Source organism: Hypanus sabinus, chromosome 16, assembly GCF_030144855.1.
Source record: "Hypanus sabinus isolate sHypSab1 chromosome 16, sHypSab1.hap1, whole genome shotgun sequence".
Classification (NCBI taxonomy): Eukaryota; Metazoa; Chordata; class Chondrichthyes; order Myliobatiformes; family Dasyatidae; genus Hypanus; species Hypanus sabinus.
Genome location: NC_082721.1, coordinates 10,919,624 through 10,943,203, shown reverse-complemented (window position 1 = coordinate 10,943,203; position 23,580 = coordinate 10,919,624). Strand labels below are relative to the sequence as shown.

The following is a 23,580-nucleotide window of genomic DNA, read 5'->3' as shown; positions in this document are numbered from 1 at the left end:
CATACAACATGGGACATGATGATGAGTTATTTATTTGGAGACACGGTGTAGAATAGGCCCTTCAAGTTACCCACTCAGCAACCCCCGATTTAACCCCAGCCTAATCGAGGGACAATTTACAACGACCAATTAATCTACCCAGTATGTCTTCGGACTGTGGGAGGAAGTCCAGAGACTCCTTACAAAGGATGTCGGGACTGAACTCGGAACTCCAACGCCCCCCAACTGCGATGGTGTTGCACTAACCACTACTCTGTCCTCTCAGCGACTTTCAGCAGCAAACCCAACAAGTGCAGGCGCAATGTACCGATTTTCGGTTATGAAACATTACTTTTCCATATTTATCACTGAGCTGCTTGCAATTAGATTCAGGCATTACACTTGCAAAAGGAGAGAAAAAAATACAAACGCACTCTGCAGATGCCGGAACCTGGAGCAAAACAAAATGCTGGAGGAGCTCAGCCGGTCAGGCAGCATCCGTGGAGCAAGTGATTTGGGACCAGCCTAGGTGAAGGGTCTTAATTTGAAATACTGTCCACAGATGTTGTATGGCCTGTTCAGTTCCTCCAGCATTTTGATATTGGCATAAATATATATTCATATTGATATTATATTCATATCCCAATGTTCCCTCTAAGGTTGAACACATGTGCATGTGCGCACATCTTTTGCTACTAGCTCACAAAGGAATTTAAACTGCGCACAAAAGGTTGTCACCCTCTACCTCGATGGCATGTTCAGTATATTTCACAATTGTACACAATCACACTGCCTTTTCCGGTTTCTGATGCGGACGGTGCTGACAACGTGGAGCTTACGATAATTTGTCTGCAGATTTTAGAACTGGCTTATTTATACTGTTTTTATTGAAGAAATTATTCAGTGTTCACATGTTGTTGTCACAGGGCAAAAAATTGCACAGCACAAGATTTTTGCACACACTGGTCTTTACTAATTAGAGGGAACACTGCTGTACACATATATAAAATATACACAGATGGTAATGCATACATGGAATGAGCTACCAGAGGAAGTGGTTGAGGCAGGTACAATTATTATATTTGAAGGAAACTTGACATGACATACGGACAGGAAATGCTTTGACAGATATGGACCAAACACAAGCAAATGAGAATAGCGTAGATGGGAATTTGATACTGCATAAACTAGTTGGGCCAAATGGCCTGTTTCCGTGCTGTATTACTCTGTGACTCAACCATCAGGCTCTTGAACCAGTGCGGATAACTTCACTCAACTTCAACTGCCCTCACAACTGAACTGCTCTCAAAACCTACGGACTTGCTCACGTGCTTGATATTTATTTCTTGCCTGCTGGCTTAATTACTTATGTATGTATTTATTTATTTTGTATTTGTATTTGCACAGTTTGTTGTCTTTCTCACACTGGTTCTTCGTCCATCCTGTTGGGTGGGGTCTTTCATGATTCTATTATGGTACTACGGATTTTACCACGAGAAAACGAGACTCAGGGTTGTGTATGTACTTTGATGACAAACTTACTTAGAACTTAATGCTCATGACAGGCAGTCATGAGATGGTTCAACAAGCCTAGGGTTAAAACAGTAAAACAGGAAAGATCGGATTCAGTTCCTGAATTCGGACTCTTTTCCATACATGGTGCTGCTGCTAACTCTGTCCCCGTGAATCTGTGATCTACTTACTTGCCGCCGAATGCCACCGCCATTGTTTCAATTGCCTTCTCAAACTCCTTTTTGTCGTTTTCATTGTTGGATTCATAATGGAAGCCTAAAGAAGGAAGAAGCACACATTTCAATGAGCAAGAATTTTGAGCAAGGTTACCATCCATTCCTCTCCATAGACGCTGCCTGGCCGTCTGAGTTCCTCTTGCATTTTGTGTGTGCTGTTCGAGGTTTACAGCATCTGCAAAACCTCTTGCGTTTAATAAAACACGGAGCACTGCAGGAGAATGGAAAAAGCTGCAGAGGGTCGTAAACTCAGCCATCACGATCATGGGTGCAACACTCCCTACCACCAAGGTCATCTTCAAAAGGTGATGCCTCGAAAAGGTGTCATCCATCATTAAGGACCCCCACCTTCCAGGACATGCCCTCTTCTCATTACTACCATCAGAAAGGAGGTGCAGGGGCCCAAGGACACACAGTCAATATTCTGGAACAGCTTCTTCCCCGCCACCATCAAATTTCTAATAATAATAAACTCACTATATTTTTGCATTACTTATTTAATTATTTTTATATCATTCTTGTTCTAAATTATATTATGTTTTATGTATTGCACTGCACTGCTGCTGCAAAAACAACCAATTTCACACCATACAGTATGTCGTTGATAATAAACCGGATTCTGACTCTGATCTTCAGAACCTCCTGTGTTTCTGACAGTGCAACATTTTTGCACAGTTATAACCTGCAGTAGTTACTTTGAACAAGTCATTAATCCTGCCTTAGAAACCAAGATTGCCGGGGGTTTGAACGTCCATCATCACTCCCTGCAATCTATCAGCTGTCCACCCTGTAATCTTCTCCCTGCTTTCGAGAGAGGGTCACTTTGACAGATCTGGTCACTGGTTACAGCCCAGGGCAAGAGTTACAACAGACAGGACCCTCCCTGCTGCAAGCTTAACCTCAAGTTGCACTGGGGGAACTACACCTTAGTGAAGCTCATTTCTGACTCCACATGACAAAACAAAGATCCCTTGCTTTAATATTTAAGTGTTATCTTTATTTGATTTGGGAAATCGGATGAGTTAGTAAAATATTTTGCCAAGTTCAGTTACACACATTCCCAACTCCAGCAATCCCAATAAAGGCTTCAGACTTCCCCGTTGACTCTCCGGCAGCTCAGGGAATAAACATCCACTGTGGCCAGCCTTTCTCTGTAGGTCAGAGTCCAGGCATCATCCTCATAAACTACTCCAACCTCACAACGTTTTGGTCACTTACCTACAGGAAAAATGTAAACAAGGTTGAAAGAGTACAGAGAAAATTTACAAGGTTGTTGCCGGGTCTGGAGGACCTGAGTTAAAAGGACTTTATTCCCTGGAATGTAGAAGATTGAGAGGAGATTTGATTGAGGTATACAGAATTATGAGGGGTATAGACAGGGTAGATGTAAACATGCTTTTTATCTGAGGTTGGATGGGACTAGACCAGAGGTCATGGGTTAAGGGTGAAAGGTGAAATGTTTAAGGGGAACACGAGGGGAAACTTCTTCACTCAGAGCATCGTGAGAGTGTGGAATGAGCTGCCAGTACAAGTGGTGCATGCCAGCTCGATTTCAACGTTGCAGAGAAGTTTGGATAGGTTCATGGATGAAGGGTTATGGTCCCGGTACAGGTCAATGGGAGTAGGCAGTTTAAATGGTGTGGCACAGACTAGATGGGCCAAAGGGCCTGCTTCAGTGGTGCACTTTTTGATATCTTTCCTGCAGCAGGGTGACCAAAACTGAACACCATATTCCAAGTGCGGTCTTACTGACGATGTATATACCTGCGACATGTGTAAGTAATGCAGTGATATAGCAGGAAGGGCTCGGGTGACCCAGTTCCAGGCCACCACACCCATCTGAGCTTCCCTCTAGTGCTCGGTTTCTTCCCCCATCCCAAAGACATTAATCAGCCACGGTAAATGGCCCGTCCTATGGATGGGAACATGAGGGGATGTTAATCGACATGAGAGAGAGGAATTATGCAAAGGGCTGATGGCATTGCTCGGAGACCTGGCACAATGGCAGAAGAAAATATTTCAAAGTTCAAAGTACGTATACGTCACCCCGTACTACCTTGAGATTCATTCTCTTGCGGGCATTTACAGGAAGATTAAGAAATGCTCTCCCCGGGACTGCGTGGGTTTCCTCCGGGTGCTCCGGTTTCCTCCCACATTTCAAAGACGTACGGGCCAACAGGTTAATCAGTCACATGAATGTAATTAGGCAGTGCGGCCTCGTAGGGCCAGAACGACCTGTTACTTGGCTTCATCTCTAAATAAAATAAGATTGATAAATGGAGGTCTCAGCCTGAAACGTCGACTTTGTGCTTTCCTCCATGGCGATGCTTCACCTGGTGTGTGTGTGTGTGTGTGTGTGTGTGTGTGTGTGTGTGTGTGTGTGTGTGTGTGTGTGTGTGTGTGTGTGTGTGTGTGTGTGTTTGTTTGTGTGTGTGTGTGTGTGTGTGTGTGTGTGTGTGTGTGAGTGTGTGTGTGTGTGTGTGTGTGTGTGTGAGTGTGTGTTTGTGTGCGTGTGAGTGTGTGTGTGTGTTTGTTTGTGTGTGAGTGTGTGTGTTTGTGTGTGTGTGAGTGTGTGTTTGTGTGTGTGTGTGCGCGTGTGTGTGTGTGTTTGTGTGTGTGTGTGTTTGTGTGTGTGTGTGTTTGTGTGTGTGTGTGTGTGTGTTTGTTTGTATGCATGTGAGTGTGTGTGTGTGTGTGTTTGTGTGTGTGTGTGAGTGTGTGTGTGTGTTTGTTTGTGTGTGTGTGAGTGTGTGTGTGTTTGTGTGTGTGTGTGTGTGAGTGTGTGTGTGTGTTTGTGTGTGTGTGTGTGAGTGTGTGTGTGTTTGTGCGTGTGTGTGTGTTTGTGTGTGTGTTTGTGTGTGTGTGTGTGTGAGTGTGTGTGTGTTTGTGCGTGTGTGTGTGTTTGTGTGTGTGTTTGTGCGTGTGTGTGTGTTTGTGTGTGTGTTTGTGTGTGTGTGTGTGTGAGTGTGTGTGTGTGGTGTTGTTGCTGCTACAGCAGATTTCTAGAATCTGCAGAATGTCTTCTGTCTCCATGAATGGAAGACCTTTCTGCCCCTTCATCCTATCCCACCTGATTCCAATGAAATGAGGGGAATAATTGGCAGGGTGAAAGGGAAAGGGCAAGTGTTGAAAGACTGGCTGGATCTCACGACTGGGACCTGGTACCAACTCAACTGGCCTCTTGCTGTGCCACTACATTTCAGGGAACTGAAGCCATGTTGATGGCACTGAGTGAAGAACGCCCACCAAACTACAGGTTTTCATGAGGATCTGAATGAACACTGGCAGTTTTACTTTCAACCTTGTTCCTGAGCAGCAGACAGATCCCATAGCCGGGCCCTGAGGGCCTGAATTATAGGGTAAGGCTGAATATGCTAGGACTTTATTCCCTGGACCGAGGAGAATGAGGGAATGAGGAGAACTTGATAGAGGTATATAAAATTATGAGGGTAAATGTAAGCAAACCTTTTCGATTGAGGTTGTGCAAGACTGAGACTAGAGGTCATGGGTTAAAGGTGAAAGGTGAAATGTTTAAGAGGAACGTGAGGAAGAACTGCTTAACTCAGAGGGTGGTGAGAATATGGAATGAACTGCCAGAGGAACTGGTGGATGGTGGTTCGATTTCAACACTATGAAGGGCTATGGTCCAGGTGCAGGTAGATGGGACTGGGCAGAGAGTATGTAGACTGAAAGGCCTGTTTCTGTGCTGTTGTGCTTTATGAATCTTGTACCAACTCAGGGAGACAGAAAGGGCTCTATTTCATATTTGATATGTTGGAACAGCTTTAGATTGGGCAAAAAGAGACTTTGATTTTGGAGTCTCGTGCAAGAAACAAACTGCTGGAAGACCTCACTGGGGAGAGCAATATCTGCGGGGGTGGTGGGCGGAGCGATTGAGTTGAGTCCCTGCATCATGTCTCAATGCAAGTGTTCCACCTGAGACATTGACAATTTTTCACAAATGCTGCCCAACCCGCTGGGTTCCTCCAGCCATTTGTTCATTGGTTTTAAACTGGTGAGCAGGTTGCAGGATGGAGAGAAAAGTGCACTGAGGTCATGCTGGACCATTATCACAGTCTCATTCTCCAAGGACGCTGCCTGGCCTGCTGTCCATTTCTAGTACTTTCAGCTTTTGTGTCACATTTTCTGAAGCTGCTGTCTCTCTCTTGTCTCCGGGAATGAAAGTAAATCAGATGTAGTTATTGTAAAAATTTAGATTTATTCTGAAACTGCCCAGCTTTCTGTTGGAGATGTGTATATGGCTAGACTAGCTCAGATATTTATTCCCATGTTCTGAGGGTTAGTTGGTGCCATTTAAACATAGAACATTATGGCATAGTGCCGACCTTTTAACCTACTCAAAAGTTCAATCCTAACCCTTCCCTCCTGCATAGCCCTCCATTTCTACAGATGTACAGTGGAGAGTGTCCGAGATCGAAATAAGCTGCAGAAAGTTGTGAACCGGGTCTGCTCCATCATGGGCATTAGCCTCCTCAGCTTCCAGAACATCTTCAAAAGGCGATGCCTCAAAAAGGCAGCATCTATCATTAAGGACCCCTATCACCCAGGACATGCCCTCTTCTCATTGCTACAATCAGGGCGGAGGTACAGGAGCCTGAAGGAACACACTCAATGATTCAGGAACAGCTTCTTCCCCTGTGCCACCTGAATTCTGAATGGACATTGAACCCAAGAACACAACCTCACTACTTTTTATTTTGCACTACTTATTTAATTCAGCTATTTAATATACAACTGTAAATCACAGTTTTTTCCAGCATTATAAATGGCATTGTACTGCTGCATAGGCAACAAATTTTACAACACATACCAGTGATATTAAACTTGATTTTGAATCTGATTTTTTAGAATCATCTATGTGCCTATTACAGAGTTTTGTAAATGCTCCTAATGTATCTGCCTCTACAATAAACCCTGGCAAGGTCTTTCATGCACCCACCACTCTCCGTGTAAAACACTTACCTCTGACATTCCTCCTATACTCCACTCCAATCACCTTAAAAATCATGCCTCCTTGTAGTAGCCAATTTATTTAACAGTGCCGATGGTGAGGAACAAGGGTTCAATGATCACCACACCCAGCCATTCTGTTTAGAGAGCATTATGGAATTAGAGTTAATTTCCTGCTACTCAGCCCTTCCCAGGAGAGTTTACTCACCATCTTCAGTTGTGAGTTGTTGTCATTTGCTCTTGGTGTTTGATTGACACTGCGAACTAACCTTGTTTTCACCCGCACAGTGAACGAGCTGATCTTAGCAAAGCAGCTTCATAAGAGAATGAGTCCAAATTCCAAAAGGACCATAGAGCACAGGGGCACGATTAGGCCACTCGGCCCATCAAGTCTGCTCTGCCATTCCAACGTGGCTTATTTACTATACCTCAACCCCTTTCTCCTGCCTTCTCCCCGTAACCTTTAATGCCCTTACTAATCAAGAACCTATCAACCTCTGCTTTAATTACGTCCAATTACTTAGCGATGAATTCTACAGATTAATCATCCTCTGACTAAAGATATTACTCCTCATCTCTGTTCTGAAGGGACATCTTTCTATTCTGAGACTGTGCCCTCTGGTCCTAGAGTCCCCAACTACAGGAAACATCTGCTCCACATCTACTCTGTCTGGGCCTTTCAATATTCGATAGGTTTCAATGAGATCCTCCCTCATTCTTCTAAACTTCAGTGAGTACAGGCCCAGAGTGATCAAATACTCCTTATATGTTAACCCTTCATTCCTGGGATCATTTTCGTTAACCTCCTCTGGACCCTCTCCAATGCCAGCACATGTTTTCTTTGATGAGGAGCTCGAAACTGCACACAATACCCCAAGTGCAGTCTGACAAAATGCCTTATAAAGCCCCAGCATTTCACTTTGGGTAGTGACAGTAATAATGTGCGGAAGTCTGTCCAGCAGGTAAAGAATGTATCTAAATGCAGATATTTTAGACAATGTTCTGAAAGCAACAACAAAAACCGGGAGCACCGGACATGGTATATGACCTCAACAGATTCACAGGTGAAGTGTCACCTCACCTGGAAGGACTGTTCGGGCCCCTGAATGGTAGTGAGGGAGGAAGTTTGGGGGCAGGTGTAGCACTTGTTCATGCAAGATTGCTCTTACCCCATCCTTCTGCCACCTTACCCGGGACAGGGTTCCTCTTGTCCTCACCTACCAGTGCACCTGCCCCTGCATCCAGCATATAATTCTCCAGAACTTCTGCCATCTCCAACAGCATCCCACCACCAAAAGCACATCTTTCCCTCCCCTCCCACTTTCGGCTTTCCAAAGAGATCGCTCCCTATGCAACTCCCTTCTCCATTCATCCCTCCCCACTAAACTCCCTCCTGGCACTTATCCTTGCAAGTGGAACAAGTGCTACACCTGACCCGACACCTCTTCCCTCGCTACAACTCAAACGGTCCTTCCCAGGTGAGGTGACACTTCACTTGTGAGTCTGCTGGGGTCATATACCGTGTCCGGTGTTCCCGGTGTGTATCAATGAGACCCGACATAGATTGGGAGACCGTTTCGCCATGCATCTACATTCCGTCCACCAGAAAAAGTGGGATCTCCCAGTGTCCACCCATTTTAATTCCACTTCCCATTCCCATTCCGATATATCTATCCATGGCCGCATCTATTGTCGTGATGAGACCACACTCAGGTTGGAGGAACAACATTTGTCTTGGTAGCCTCCAACCTGACGGCAGAAACATCAATTTCTCAAACTTCTGGCAATGCCCCTTCCCCAACCGTCCTCTCCTTCACCAGTCCTCATCCCCTTTTCCCTCTCTCACCTTACCTCCTTGTCTGCCCGTCACTTCTCTCTAGTGCTCCTCCCCACCACCTTTGTTTCTTCCATGGCCTTCTATCCTCCCCCTTCTTCAGGCCTATATCTCTTTCAGCAATCAACTTCCCAGGTCTTCACTTCATCCCTCACCCTCCAGGTTTCAACTATCACCTCATGTTTCTCTCTTCCCTTCCCCACCTCCTAAACCTACTCCTCAGCTTCTTTTCTCCAGACCTGCTGAGTTCTTACAGCATTTTGTGGGTGTTGCTTGGGATGACACCAGTTGTAGATACCACTATCAGGACAATGTATACCCTGTCCGTGCTCCATAATCTTTCAATTTCCTCTTTTAATTCAGCTTATTTCTGGTGTTTTTCACTTATTGATGCATTGTCAGTTATGTGTGTTTGGAATAACAGATTGATCGTAATATAATTTGTGGGATTCTGACTCTAAAACTGGATCAGGCTTGTACTTATAGTAAGGTATGAATTTTTTTATGAATTTGTATTTTAAAGCAAGACTTTGATGAATGATTTTGCCACTTGATTGTGCCTACGTAGGTCCTCAGATTGAGGTTAAACTACTGCAGGATCCTGCAGTGTGTTGAATTGTATCTTTTGGCATTTTCTGCATTTATCATCTTGAATTTGTTAGTCTCTTATTAAGTATTTTAAAAAAAATTTTAATTTTTTGTGTGTGTTAATCCTGTACTGCCAAAAGGAACTCCTCTGTTTCTGCGAAGAGGTCTCCAGCTCTACTATTATTAATATTTTTTAATTTTCTCTCAGCTCAAGCTGGTAAAACCCGAGTTACAGGCTTAGCTAAGGACACTCATTTCTCAAATACTGTAACTTTCAGACTATTCTAGTGGTGTTTAGCATTGTTGCTTTCTGAAGAGTTACATAGATATTACTGTGTAGCCCTAATTGTTTAATACTATTACGTAGTGCCTTTGGGATGATATCAGTTGTAGCTATTACCATCGGGACAACGTATACCCTGTTCATGTTCCATAGTCTTTCAATTTCCTCTTTTAGTTCAACATATCTCTGGTGCTTTTCACTTTTTGATTTCTGTAAGTTATGTGTGTTTGGAATGACATTGGTTGGTGGCATCCGTCGGTCTCGAGAGACCATGGATCTGCGCCTGGAGTTTCCAGGGCGCAGGCCTGGGCAGGGTTGTATGGGAGACCGGCAGTTGCCCAAGCTTCCCCTCTCCACGCCACTAATGTTGTCCAAGGGAAGGGCACTAGGACCCATGCAGCTTGGCACAGGGGTCGTCGCAGAGCAATGTGTTGTTAAGTGCCTTCGCTCAAGGACACAAACACACTGCCTCAGCTGAGGCTCGAACCAGTGACCTTCAGGTTACTAGTCTGGTGCCTTGCCCACTAGGCCACGTGCCAACACATTATCTATTATCTGGAATGACATTATCTATTAAATAAATTGTTCTTCCTTTTTTATCCTGTATTATTATATCTGGACAGTTATTATAGATTGTCCTATCTGTGATAACTGATCGGTCATAATATGATTTGCGGGATCCTGACTCTAAAAACTGGATCAGACTTGTACTTATAGTAAGGTCTGGTCTTTTATGAGTTTGCATTTTAAAGCAAGATTTTGGTGAATGATGTTTGCCATTTGATTGTACCTCAATCTAAGTAATCAGATTGAGTTAAACCGCTACAGGATCCTGTAATGTGTTGGATTGTTTCTGGTTTTTCTTAGCATATATTATTATCATTGTTATTGTTATTACCAATTATGTTGTAATAAGTAAGAGGGGTAGGCGTAATAAGACCTTATTATGTTTCTTGTTGTAATTTTGTTCTATGAAATCATTGTTATGAAATCATCATTGTAAATGATGCTTTTGTTATGTTTGTACTGACCAAAATAAATTAATTTCATTCATTCATTCATTCATTATTTGTTTATTTTAGTATTTGTACTGTTTGTCTTCATTTTTCAAATTTTATTTAGCGATACGGTGTGGAATAGGCCTCTCCGGCATTTTCAGCTGCACCACCCAGCAGGGCACCTATTTAACACTAGCTTAGTCACAGCACAATTTACAATGACCAATTAACCTAACCAGCATGCCTATGGACTGTGGGAAGAAATAGGAACATCCAGAGGAAACCTATGTGTTAACAGGGAGCATGTACAAACTCCTTACAGACCACACCAGAATTGAATTCCAAACTCTGGACCACCCTGAGCTGTAATAAGTGTTGTGTTATCCATTACACTAGTGATGCCATTTTGCACACTAGTTGTTTGTCAGTCTTTGTTTGTGCGCAGTTTTTCACCGACTATATTGTATTTCTTTGTTCTACTGTGAAGACCTGCAGGAAAATAAACCTCAAGGTAGTACATGGTGACATAAACATACTTCGAGAATAAATTTACTTTGAGCTATATCAGTTTTACTGATCCATACCGTAAGCGTTATGAACATTTTACAATTGTAGAGTCAAAGAGTACAGCACAGAAACAGGCCCTTCAGTCCATCTAATCCATGCCGAAACTTTTTAAACTACCTACTCCCATTGACCTGTACAGAACCATAGCTCTCCATATCCTTACTATCCACGTATCTATCCATTTCAATTATTAAGTCTTGGTTAAAAATAAATACGAGAAATTCTGCAGATGCTGGAAATCCAGCGCAACACTCACAAAATGCTGGAGGAATTCAGCAGTTCAGGCAGTACCTATGGAAATGAATCAACATTCTGTCAGGAACCTTTCAAAACAGCGCGAGGCGCAGACAGCGTCAGGCCATGGTGCTCTGACACACCGGAGCATCACTGATTTGTTTCAACTAGAACTTTCTGTATCACCTTCTCCAGTTCTGTATCCCTTTTGCCAATCACCTTTCCAGCTCTTAGCTTCATCCCACCCCCTCCGGTCTTCTCCTATCATTTTGCATTTCCCCCTCCCCCCACTACTTTCAAAACTTTTAGTATCTTTCCCTTTAGTTAGTCCTGACGAAGGGTCTTGGCCCGAAACGTCGACAGTGCTTCTCCTTATAGATGCTGCCTGGCCTGCTGTGTTCCACCAGCATTTTGTGTGTGTTGTTAGAACTTGTTAAGTGACTGGTTTGGGCATTAAGCTTTCCTTGAGTTTTTTTGTTGTGCTGCTTGTATTTTGAACATGGTTCCTTGTGCAACCTATTTTTAGTTTATTGATTTTGATACGCACGGGGTTCCTGTGCTATATGCGCTATTTAAGTTTGCTGTGTCCTGAATTCTGGGTTCCAAATGAACGAGTGATTTGTATACTCTAGACCTCTTGAGTAAATACATTCTAAGTCATTTGTTATTTCTCTGTAATGTTCTTCGAATAAATCCTTGTTGTAAACTTTCAACCTTCGAGTATCAAGTTAACTCGCGCCTGGGATCGTTGGCCTAAAGATCTCGTTACTCAGTCAACATTTTGGGCCAAGGCCCTACATTTCCACAGATGCTGCCTGACCTGCCAAGTTCCCCATCGTTGGTTAAAAAGGCACCTTTTAAGGAGATAAAATGTAGCTGGAAAGTGAGAAGGAATTCATTTAATTATCAGCAAGAACAAATTATTAAAAGCAAGAGGGCAGTTGATGTTTCAGGCCAAGACTATACAACCCCCCCCCCCCCCCGCCATCTATTACTCCTGTCACTGCACTGCACTGTAAACACTTTAAACCTCTTTTTATAATGCTCTTTACATTGCAAATACATGCTGGTATTTATTTATGCATATTTTATTCAATATCTGTCTTGTTAACCTCTTGCTTTTAATGAGCTGATTTTTATTTGTTTTTGCAACACATAATAAAAAAGCCACAAGCAGCAAGTTTTATGCCTCAAAGTTTGACTTCCAGAACTCGGGAGGTTTTGCCTGAACGGAGGAAGTGGGCGAGAGGTCACACACAGGTCAGGCTGAGAAAGGACGGCAGATTTCCTGCTCTGACCTTCATCCATGCACCAGGTAAACCTTCATGACAATCCAAAGTTTACAGAAATCAGCTTTAATTTCATATCAGTTATTAGAATTGAAATTATACTCAAGTTTCAGGATTCACACCTCCAGGTTCAGGAACAGTTGCTATCCCTCAACCATCAAGCTCTTGAACCAGAGGGGGTAACTTCACTTGCCCCAACTGAACTGCTCCCACAACCTATGGACTTTCTTTCAAGGACTCTTCATTTCATGTTCTTGATATTTATTACTTTTTTATTTTTTATTATTATTTTTTTTCTTTTCTATTTGTATAGTTTATATTTTGCACATTGGAAAATTGGATTGTATGCTGTGACATATATGTACTTTGATAATAAAATTTACTTTGAACTTTGAAGTGGACTAGCAGCCTGGATTCAAGGATTTGAACTCCTTGAAAACTGTGAATTTTCTTCACTAAGTCACTACACCTCTGTACCCATCCCATCTTAATTTATGACACAGTGTCATTTGTCACTTAATCAAATCACAGCTGAATACATAGTGGGCCAAAACTTTGGATGGGGTGCAAGATAATTCGGACAGACGTCCCAGCAAATTCCAACTGCTTCTGGATTACTCCAGGTTTATTTTTCCCTTTTTAAGTCCTTTTATCTCGACTGTATCCGTCGGGTTAAGAATTACTCAGAAACATAACCTTCCATCCTGCAGTAAGCTGTTAAATTCACAACCTTTCATTCAGTGGCATTTGAACCCTTGACCTCTGCATATAAAAGGTGCCACCTACTATTCCTCTGTATTTTCCCTGAAGCTTGAGATGACAGGTGCTGAACAATGAGGCTTCCTTAATTAATTTTCCGCAGCACATTTGAAGCGCACAGGTTATTGTGTGAATCCTGCTGAGAGTTTCTTTTCATCTCACCTTTAACTTTTGAGATCAGTGTGCCTGCAGCGGTCAGGGTCTCCACCGTGTTGAGAAGCGGATATTTACTAATAACCTGGCGTAGGATCCTCAGCACCTCTCCAAGACACTCATGAGCCACAGGACGCCGCCCTTCGGACTTCTCTGCAAAGGAACGCCAGTCCATAGTTAACAATGAGCACAAGGTATGAGAAATAGCTTATTGATTGCACATAAACACCTTGAAAAAAATAAAAATAATAAAATAAACTGGAGATGTTGGGACTTATAATGAGAATAATGGTTGCTTATTATTGTCACACGTGGGAACAATTGGCCTAAACCCTAAGCTGACCCCCTAACTCCCCTCATTGTCCCTAAACCCATCCCCACAAACTTAAAAATAACACTAAATCTGAGCCACAGCCTTGACAGAGACCATGGAGCTGTCTTGACCAACTATTATGTTTTGTAGCTTCAGAACGTTAAGTTAATATAAAGGAAGACATGGGTGTCCGAAATGCGGGTGTAGCTTTGTCTTTAAGCGAGGCATGCATGTATCACGTGGTGATGACATATACAAGTCACGTATTTTTACATACAACCCGTAATTAATTATTTAAACAAAAAAGGATGCCTAATCAACCAATACTTATATACAAGATTAATCAGATGTTACTGAAATATTAAATACTCAACACCAACCAACACGAAGGGTTGACTAAGACAGAATACCTACTCTGAGCGTTTTAGGAACAGCTCCTTCCCCTCCACCATCAGATTTCTGAACGGTCCATGAACCCACGAACACTACTTCGTTATTCCTCTTTTGCTCTGTTTATTTTATTGTAACTTAAAGTGATTTTTATGCCTCGCACTGGCTTTACTGCTGCTACCAGATGACCAAGTTTCATGACATACACTCACTGGCCACTTTATCAGGTACACCTGTACACCTGTACATACATACACCTGCTTCTTCAAGCAATATATAATCAGTCATTCATGAAACTCAATGCATAAAAGCATGCAGGCACAGTCAAGAGGTTCAGTTGTTCAATCCAAACATCAGAATGGGGAAGGAATGTGCACTAAGTGGTTTTGGCTGTGGAACGATTGTTGGTGCCAGATAAGATTTGAGTATCTCAAAAATTGCTGATCTCCTGTGATTTTCACACACAGGAACCTCTACAGTTTACAGAGATGAAATACAATACAATACAATAGTGCGAAATACAAGAAAACATCCAGTGAGTGGCAGTTCTGCGGGCAAAACAAAACTTTGCTAATGAGAGAGGTCAGAGGAGAATGGCCAGGCTGACAGAATGGAGACAGTAACTCAAATAGCCACGCGTTACTACAGAGGTGTGCAGAAGAGAACACACAAAGTGTTGAATCTTGAAGTGAATGGGCTATAGCAGCAGAAGACCATGAACATGCACTCAATAGCCACTTCATTAGGTACAAATCAGGTAACTAACAAAGTGGCCCCTGAGTGTGCTGTATATTAGCGATAATAAACCTGATTCTGATTCTGAGCAACTTTATCCGTCGCAACTCATTTCCCGCTTTTCATACAGCTTTGCTTTGGGATACGAACCAGTTGAATTTCCCTTTGAATGCCCTGAAAGATTCTATCTCCACGGAAGTTACCATGAATAGGTCGCAGATCATTAGTGCGTCTGCACCTTCCCTACTTTCTCCCTGCAAAGAGTTTTCTTTCTGTGTCTGCTGTTCATCTAATTGTCTTTTGATATGAACAGATTTCCTTGATCAAATCTCCTCTCGACCTCCCTTGCTTCAACGATTCAGAAGCTGTCCAGTCTAACGTGAATTCCCTCACCCCAGGAATTGTTTTAGAAAAATATTTTCTCTACCCTTTCGAAGACTTTCACACCTTTCCCTTCTGTAATGGTGAAGGGTTTTGGCCTGAAACATCGACTGTTCGTGTCTCTCCATAGATGCTGCCCGACCTGCTGAAATGTTCCTTCTGTACCAATTCTATTCAGGAACAGTTATTACCCTACAACAATCAGGCTCCTGAACCAGCAAGGATAACTTCACTCACCTTAACACTGAACTGATTCTACAACCTATGGACTCACTTTCAAGGTCTCTACAACTCATGTTTTCTTTATTATTTATGACACAGTTATTTATTTTATACATTTATTTATCTTTGCTTAGTTTGCCTTCTTTTGCACATTGGACTTCTGTCCAAATATGCGTAGCTTCTCATTGATTCCATTGTATTTGTTTGAATCTACTGTGAATGCCTACTGGTATTATTGATTAAAAAAACATGCAATATAAGTCAATACATTGTACTCTACCTCTGAAATGGCATGGATGGTGGGCATCGGGGCCGTGCCCCCCCACCCCCCATACAATGTCAAGTCAAGTCAAGTCAACTTTTATTGTCATTTCGACCATAACTGCTGGTACAGTGCATAGCAAAAATGAGACAACGTTTTTCAGGACCATGGTGTTACATGTCACAGTACAAAAAACTAGACTGAACTAAAATGTACTGATGATATCACAGCAGCTCCTTGGGGATGGATCTTAAAGCAGTTATATTTCAGCAGCATATATCAGAAAAGCTTTTTTGGGGAAATGTTGATTCCAGAGTCAGGGCATCAGTCTGCAGGAGGACAAACTCTCCTCTTGCATCTGGTGTTCGCGTTCTCGGAGAGTGAGAACTGCCACTTTGATTTCTTTCCCTTAGTTCAACTAAGGTTCAGGTTAGACAACAGTAGTCCCTTCACATTGGAATTCACCAAGCGAAAAGTTACAAAACGTAGAACATTACAGCACTTCCTGACCTAACACTTTTAGTCTTAGACTGACAGCCCAAGAGTTTTGCACAGTATTGTATGCGTCTTCACGTAAAAGCAGATGGTTGAACCTTTAGTAAGATTCAACAGAAGAGACACTAATACCAGTGATCTATGTTATTACAAAGGGACGTTGGGTTCAACAATTCCCTGTTTGATATAAAATGAGGAATATCTCCTCGACAAATTCTTGGGTCCAAACAGCATTTGTTCGTTCAATTTGTGCCGTGTCGTATGACGTGGGCGATCACGGTCGTTCCATAACCATGATTGTTCTTGGCAACTTTTTCTGAAGAAGAGGCTTGCCATTGCCTTCTTCTGGGCAGTGTCGTTACAAGACGGGTGACCTCAGCCATCATCAATACTCTTCAGAGATTGTCTGCCTGGCGTCAGTGGTCACACAACCAGGACTTGTGATATACACCGGCTGCTCGTACGACCATCCACCAGCTGCTCCCATGGCTTCATGTGACCCCGATCGAGGGGTGAAGCAGGTGCTACACCTTGCCCAAGGGTGACCTACAGGCTAGCAGAGAGAAGGATCATCTTACACCTCCTTTGATGAAGATGTATCTCCATCCCACCAAACAGTATTATACCCTTTGAATGTTACAATTACCTGCAACACACTCTCTCCCTGTCATGTATAATGCATTTCACAGCTCACAGGAACATTGTTATTTTACTGCTGAAGCCAGTGGGTAACTAACTTAGGTCACAATATTAACTCACTGGCAGATAGATCCCCAGCTACCGACCCAAGCCTAACCACAACCAAGCTGCACGGGTGCGCGGCCACGCAGTAGCGGAAATGCCCCCACGCACGTAGCCTTTGCTGCTGCGCGGCTGGAACTTTCCTTCAATGTTTCATTCACGTACCGCTCAGTTTTCAGGCCATGTAAAAATTTCCTGCTCTGAGCAATGGTCGGTCTGCGCAGCTGTGGAAAAAAACTTGGCGGACTACCATCCAATTAAATTGCCTGTCCCTGCATGGTGCTTGCTACGGAAACACCGTTAAAAGAACGGTGCCCTGGTCACTCCACTGCCCAGTTAAGGGTTTATTCTTCTTCTTCTTCCCTGCACGGTAGAATACGCTTTACAGCACCAGTGATCAAGATTCTGTCCGTAGGGATTTGGTACATTCTCCCCATGGTTGCGTCGATTCCACCGGGTGCTCTCCTTCCCTCATTCCAAAGATGTACGGGTTAGGAGAAGTTATTAAATTGCTATTCTGGCGACAATTGCAGGCTGTTCCCAGCTCACCCTTCCACTGTGTCGGTCATTGACGCAGGCAATGCGATACTTTCAGGCTGAAGGAGGGATCTGATAGGTGAAGAGAGTGGAGCACGGGTGAAAAGGAGGGAAGAGGTGATGGGTAAGTGAGGAAAACTGGAAGATCTGAAATCAGGAAAACCAGCAAGTGCCGGAAACACTTAGCAAATCAGGTAGTTTCAGAGGAGCAGAGATGAGGAACCTAAGTGAGAAGTAGGGAAACGAGAATCAGGTTAGTTTTAAGTTGCAGGGAGATGGGAATGAAGAGGAGAAAGGGAATTATCTATAAATGACTGAGACCGGGGTTGTCACGGTGATGAGCACTTGATGAGGCTATCTGGCTGAAAGCCAGTGAAAGTAAATTTGCCAGAATTCCTGAAGGCTAGTGGCCAAGGTCCCTCCTGTGCCCGTGGACTCAGGGATCTCCAATCAGTTTACATTTGTATATAGTTCCATGCGTTACATTCACCTAACCTCAACTCTGCTCAGAGCAACGTCTACCTCACACATCCTCTTAATTAAAGCACACAAAATGCTGGAGAAACACAGCAAGCCAGGCAGCGTCTATGGAGGGAAACAAACCCTCGACATCCAGTCCTGATAAGTCGACTGTTTATCTCTACCATGGACGGTCCCAAGCCCGACTGCAAGAGGAGGAGGGTTGTGCGTGGGGCTAGCGACCCCAACCCTGTAAAAGCCCAGTGCTACAGAAACACCAACAGAAGCTCCAAAAACCTCATCCCTGGGAGAAGACGGACCTTTCTTTTATGGAATACACGTGTGGACAGCTTGCAATGCTGGCCTAGGACAGACGACTCTAGCGAGTTGCTATCAGAGGCCTAAAAGTAAAAATAGATTAACACCTGAACTACAGAATTCTTCCAACATTTTGTTGCCAAATTTCGCAAAGGATCAATTTGTGAGCCGGATAGCTCTCTGACTCAAATAAGAAGTCACACCTGTTGAATGTAGTCCTTTGGGTGCCAATATTTTCCCCATTCAACTGGTAATAACAACCAGTAAGATAATACCCTCCAGACATTGCTACAAACTGTTATCTAACTGCAGCTACACTGAACTGTTTTTAAAGTCAATTTAACATAATTGTCTTACACCTATTTGAAATAGGAACAGTTGTAAACCTTTGGCCCACAATCCTGTCCTCATTAACATTTCAATCAGAGGACTCCTGGATAGAATGAGTGAGTGGGCTTGCCTGTGGTCAGCGTAATTCACATTGGGTTGGGAGTTTCACAGGCACAAAAAGGTACCATTTGGTAGTTGTGAGTTTACCTGGCCTGAGAAGTTTCTTTGGAACAGTTATGTTCATGATTGACTAGGCGGTCCTGAGGGAGCCCAGTCACTTCCAGGTGCAAGGCTCTGGCCCCACCCAGTGAAGCAAAGAACCTACCCAGCCCAGACACATCGCAGGAACCGGCCTCCCCTCCACAGCCTCAGTCTATGCTTCTGGTTGCCTCGGTAAAGCAGCCAACATGATCAAAGTCCTGGTTCAATCTCTCCCCATTGAGCAGAAGATTCGAGTGCACGTACCACCAGTCTCAAGGACAGACTCTACCCCATTTTTATCAGAGTCCTAGAGAGTGGCATGGTTTCATAGTGGTTAGCGTAACGTTATTCCAGTGTCTGCTGTAAGATCGCGGTTCGATTCCTGCTGCTGTCGGTAAGGGGTTTGTACGTTCTTCCCCGCGAACGTGTATTAATTAATTTGTTTATTTACTTATTGAGATACAGCACAGAATAGGCCCTACTGGCCTTATGACCTGTGCTACTCAGCAATCCTGCCATTTGACCCTAGCCTAATCATGGGACAGTTTACAATGACCGGTACGTCTTTGGGAGGAAACCAGAGCACCCAGAGGAAACCTTCCTGTGGCTCTCTGTAAGCTCGCCCCATGTCTGCACAGGTTCCCTCCCACATTCCGGGTTAGTGAGCAGTGGCATGCTATGTCGGCGTGGAAGCATGGCAACACTTGTGGGCCGCCCCCAACACAACCCGCAGATTGGATTTCACACGGGTAGTAAGGTCTCAGTTTAACACTTACCGACACAGCGGCACTCCAGGACTGCACAACATCCTTTAGGTGGAGAGGTACCATATCACCATACCTCAAACCTGAATGCTGTCACAGTGAGACCACACTCAGATTGGAGACGCAATACCTCATATTCTGTTTGGCTAACTGCACGCCGATGGCATAAACATCGATTTCTCAAACTAAGGGTGATTACTCACCCTTTACTCCTCTCTTTTCCATTCTTCATTCTGGTTACACTCTCACCCCTTCTCCTCCCATTTCTTTCATTATCCACCATCCACTCCTATCAGAGTCCTTCCTCTGCGGCCCTTTACCTCTTCTCCCTATCACCCGCCAGCTTGTTCTCCATCCACTTCCCCTCCCCGCCTTCTAATTCTGGCTTCTTCCCCCTCCCTTCCCAGTCCTGTTCACTCATTTCCGTCGACTCTGCCTGACCTGTGGAACTCCTCCAGCATTTTGTGTGAGTACGCTTTGCTCAGATTTTCGAGCACCTGCAGAATCTGTGGCGTGAAAAGGCTGTCAGCAGTGTGGTAAAAAAGAACAGCTCAGACTGGAATCCTTACGGTTCACTCAAGCCTCACGGCTAGAAAATGGACGCGTTTGAATTTTTTCATTCTTGTGCCTGTTCTGGAAGGCGTGCTTATCAGGAAATTAGTCTACTTGTGATTCATCCTCATACAAGTTTTATTTCCCTATTCTATTTCCCCTCAGGTGATGATGTCATCACAGCCCACCGGCTTTTAGTTATAAAACAACTTACAACCTTCCTAAATAACTCAAAATAAAATAACTTTCGTGCAGCACGCTGAAAGTGGTGAAGCATTAATGGGCTGAAGTGACCTCCCCAATACTTTCTATTTGAGAAGGAATTTGTGTCCGTCACGCTGTGGTGAAGGCCCAGGGATCTCTGACCTTCTAACCACAACTCAGGGCCCTGTTGATCTTTGCCCAGTGCAGCCAACCGATCCTGCATCCTATTGGCTTTGGCATCATGTTGTCTTGTTGGCTGGCTCCTTTCATCAGAGTCGCACCGAAACAAGACTTTGACTCTACCTAACCTAGTCTGCACCAACCATCAAAACATCGAGTTACATGGATCCCATTTTATTCCCCCCCCCCCCACATTCTCATTAACTCTCCCCACCCCCAGGTACCAGAGGAGCCATAATGGAGGAGCTACAGGAGCCGCAGGTCCCACATCTCCAGGCTCAGGACAGTGATTATCCTTCAGCCATCGGGCTCCTGGACCAGCGTGGATAACTTCACTCACCTCAACACTGAACTGATCACTCAACACAACCTCTGGACTCACGTTCAGGGACTCTACAACTCCTGTTTTCAATAGCATCTATCTAACTATTTATTTAACTATCTTCTTATTTATTATTCACATTTGCACAGTCTGTCATCTGTGCAGGCTGTCAGTCTGCGTTTGTGTAGTTTTTCATTGACGACTGACTCAAAGCACCGAAATAAGGATTTGGATATATACTGAAATCTGAGGAACAGAAAAATAAATAACATAGATACGACGGTACTAGCCATTCCCATTCTGACATGTCTGTCCACAGCCTCCGCTACTGGCACAATGAAGCGAGATCCAAGTTGGAGGAGCAACACCTCATATTATGACTAGGTAGCCTCCAACCTGACAGGCATGAACACTGATTTCTCCAACTTCCCGTAATTTCTCCACCCCCACCACCTCCTTTTCTTTTTCTATTCCCCATTCCGATCACCCTCTCACCCCTTTTCTTCTCCACACCTGTCCATCACCTCCCTCTGGTGCTCCTCTTCCCTCCCCCCCTTTCTTCCAAGGTCCACCTTCCTCTCCTATTCTTCGTCCTTTACCACTTTCGCATTTCACCTCCCACCTTCTTACTTCATCTGCCCTCCTTTCCCCTCACCTGGCTTCACCTATCATCTGGCAGTTTGCTCTCCTTTCCCTCTCCCCCCATTCTGATTTCTGCCCCCCTCATTTCCTGCCCTGGTGAAGGTCCGTGGCCCAAAATGTCAACTGTTTATTCCCCATTTAGCACATCAAAAATTCCACAAGCCTAATTTCCGGGCATGTCCAGAGTAACCTTTGTTTCGCTTAATAAGAAATTTACCCCACACGGGGGCTGATAAGCTCTCTTTAAGAGTTAAATTATTTGAGAGCTTCATCAGCCAATCTCTTACATAAACTAAAATCAGACTCAGGTTTAATAATTTACCAATTTCAAAGGAGAAGTGAGGGGCAAGTTATTTTACACAGAGTGATGGAATGCACTGCCTAGAGGCAGATAATACTAGGGACTTTTAATAGGCACATGAATGTAAGGGAATTGGAAGGATATGGACAGGCTGATTTGCTGCTGCATTTTGTGCGTGTTGCTCGTGTAGATACTAGTCTCTATGCTGCTGGTGCCTGAAGGGTTAACTCTATCTGCTTTGGCTGTAAGCAAACACTAGAGCTTCTTCTGCCATGTGAACATCTTCAGAGAGCAAGGGGGTATCACAAGAGTGAGAGGGTTGCTCTTAGTGTTTTCGCATGCAGTTCTCAATACTCTACCACAGCCACCTGTGTCACACGACAAATCCATCCCAAAGCATTCAGAGAAACACAAGAGGCTCCATTGATCAAAGACTTGCATCTATATGGCGTGTTTCACAGCTGCAGGAAGGCCAAAACTAGTATTGAACCTACTGTAACTGCAGAAATGCCGTGGCCAATTTGCATCCCACAAGACCATCAGACATAAGGGCAGAATTAAGCCATTCAACCTAAGGAGTCTGCTCCACCATTCCCCCATGGCCGATTTATTATTCCTCTCAACCCCATTCTCCTGCCTTTCCCCGTAACATTTGATGCACTTAGTATTCAAGAATCTATCGACCTCCGCTTTAAGTATATCAAATTACGTGGCCTCCAAAACCATCTGTGCAATATTCCTATTGATATTATATTTATAATCATATCCCTCTAAGGTGAGCACACACACACACACACACACACACACACACACACACACACACACACACACACACACACACATCTTTTGCTACGAGCGCACAAAGGAATTTAAACTGCACCCAAGAGGTTGACACCCTCTAGCTCGTTGGCATGTTAAGTACAATCCATGATCGTACACAATCACACTGCCTTTTCCAGTTTCTGATGCGGACAGTGTTGATAACGTGGATTTGTCTGCAGATTATAGAACTGGCTTATTTATACTGTTTTTATTGAAGAAATTATTCAGTGTTCACATGTTGTTGTGACTGGGCAAAAAAATTGCGCAGCACCAATATTTATATGCACAGTGGTCATTACAAATTAGAGAGAACATTGCACCTGTGACAATTAAATCCACAGATTCACCATCCTCTGGTTAAAGAAATTCAAGTCAAGTTAATCGTCATTTAACTATGTACATGGATACTGTTAAACGAGACCAGGGTGTAAAGCACTGTAGTACACATAACACACAATAACTTAGGAAGTAAAGATAAAACCTACAAATTAATTTTACAGAAATAATCAAAGTGAAGTGCATAAATTAAATATTGTAAGGTACAGGACAGATTAACCGGTGATACTCCAGAGTTTCTCCTCATCTCTGTTCTAGACACTCCTCTATTCTATGGCTGTTCCCTCTGGTCCTAGACTTTGCCACTATCGGGGACATCCTCTCCACGTCCACTCCATCGTGGCATTCAGCAAGTTCCCATAACTGGTAATGAAAGAAGTCATCAAGTTGTCTGTTTTAAATTGGCTGCAGAGTTGGTGAGGACATTGGCGGGTACTCCCCAGTACTGACATCTAGGCCGTTGCTCACACCCAGTAGGTCTTTGGAATAAGTTACTGAGCCTGCTTTCCCATGCCAGTAAAATGAATCCCCTTGCACAATGATGAAGAACGGGAGAGCTCTTTCTGGTGCACTCAGCCCACAATTCGTTTCTTAACCAAGATGCACGATACAAGCGGCAGCACTGTAGTGTAGTGGTTAGCACAACACTTTACATTACCAGTGTCCCGGG

The 23,580-nt window shown here is 43.8% G+C and overlaps 1 protein-coding gene across 6 annotated transcripts in view; it reads right to left on the bottom strand.

Annotated features, from left to right (window-relative positions):
* The window catches only part of LOC132406007 (rho GTPase-activating protein 45-like), a 178,368-nt gene that overhangs the window by 63,238 nt on the left and 91,550 nt on the right, over positions 1-23,580 (bottom strand). For 4 of the 6 annotated variants that reach the window (XM_059991122.1, XM_059991118.1, XM_059991119.1 and 1 more), the window contains exons 3-4: positions 13,413-13,556; positions 1,683-1,767 (exon numbers count right to left, since the gene is read on the bottom strand). In XM_059991122.1, the coding sequence (XP_059847105.1) occupies positions 1,683-1,767; positions 13,413-13,556 (229 nt within the window). Of the gene's footprint in view, positions 1-1,682; positions 1,768-13,412; positions 13,557-19,992; positions 20,213-23,580 lie in introns of those variants that run through there. The other 2 variants (XM_059991124.1, XM_059991123.1) reach the window with 2 other exon arrangements.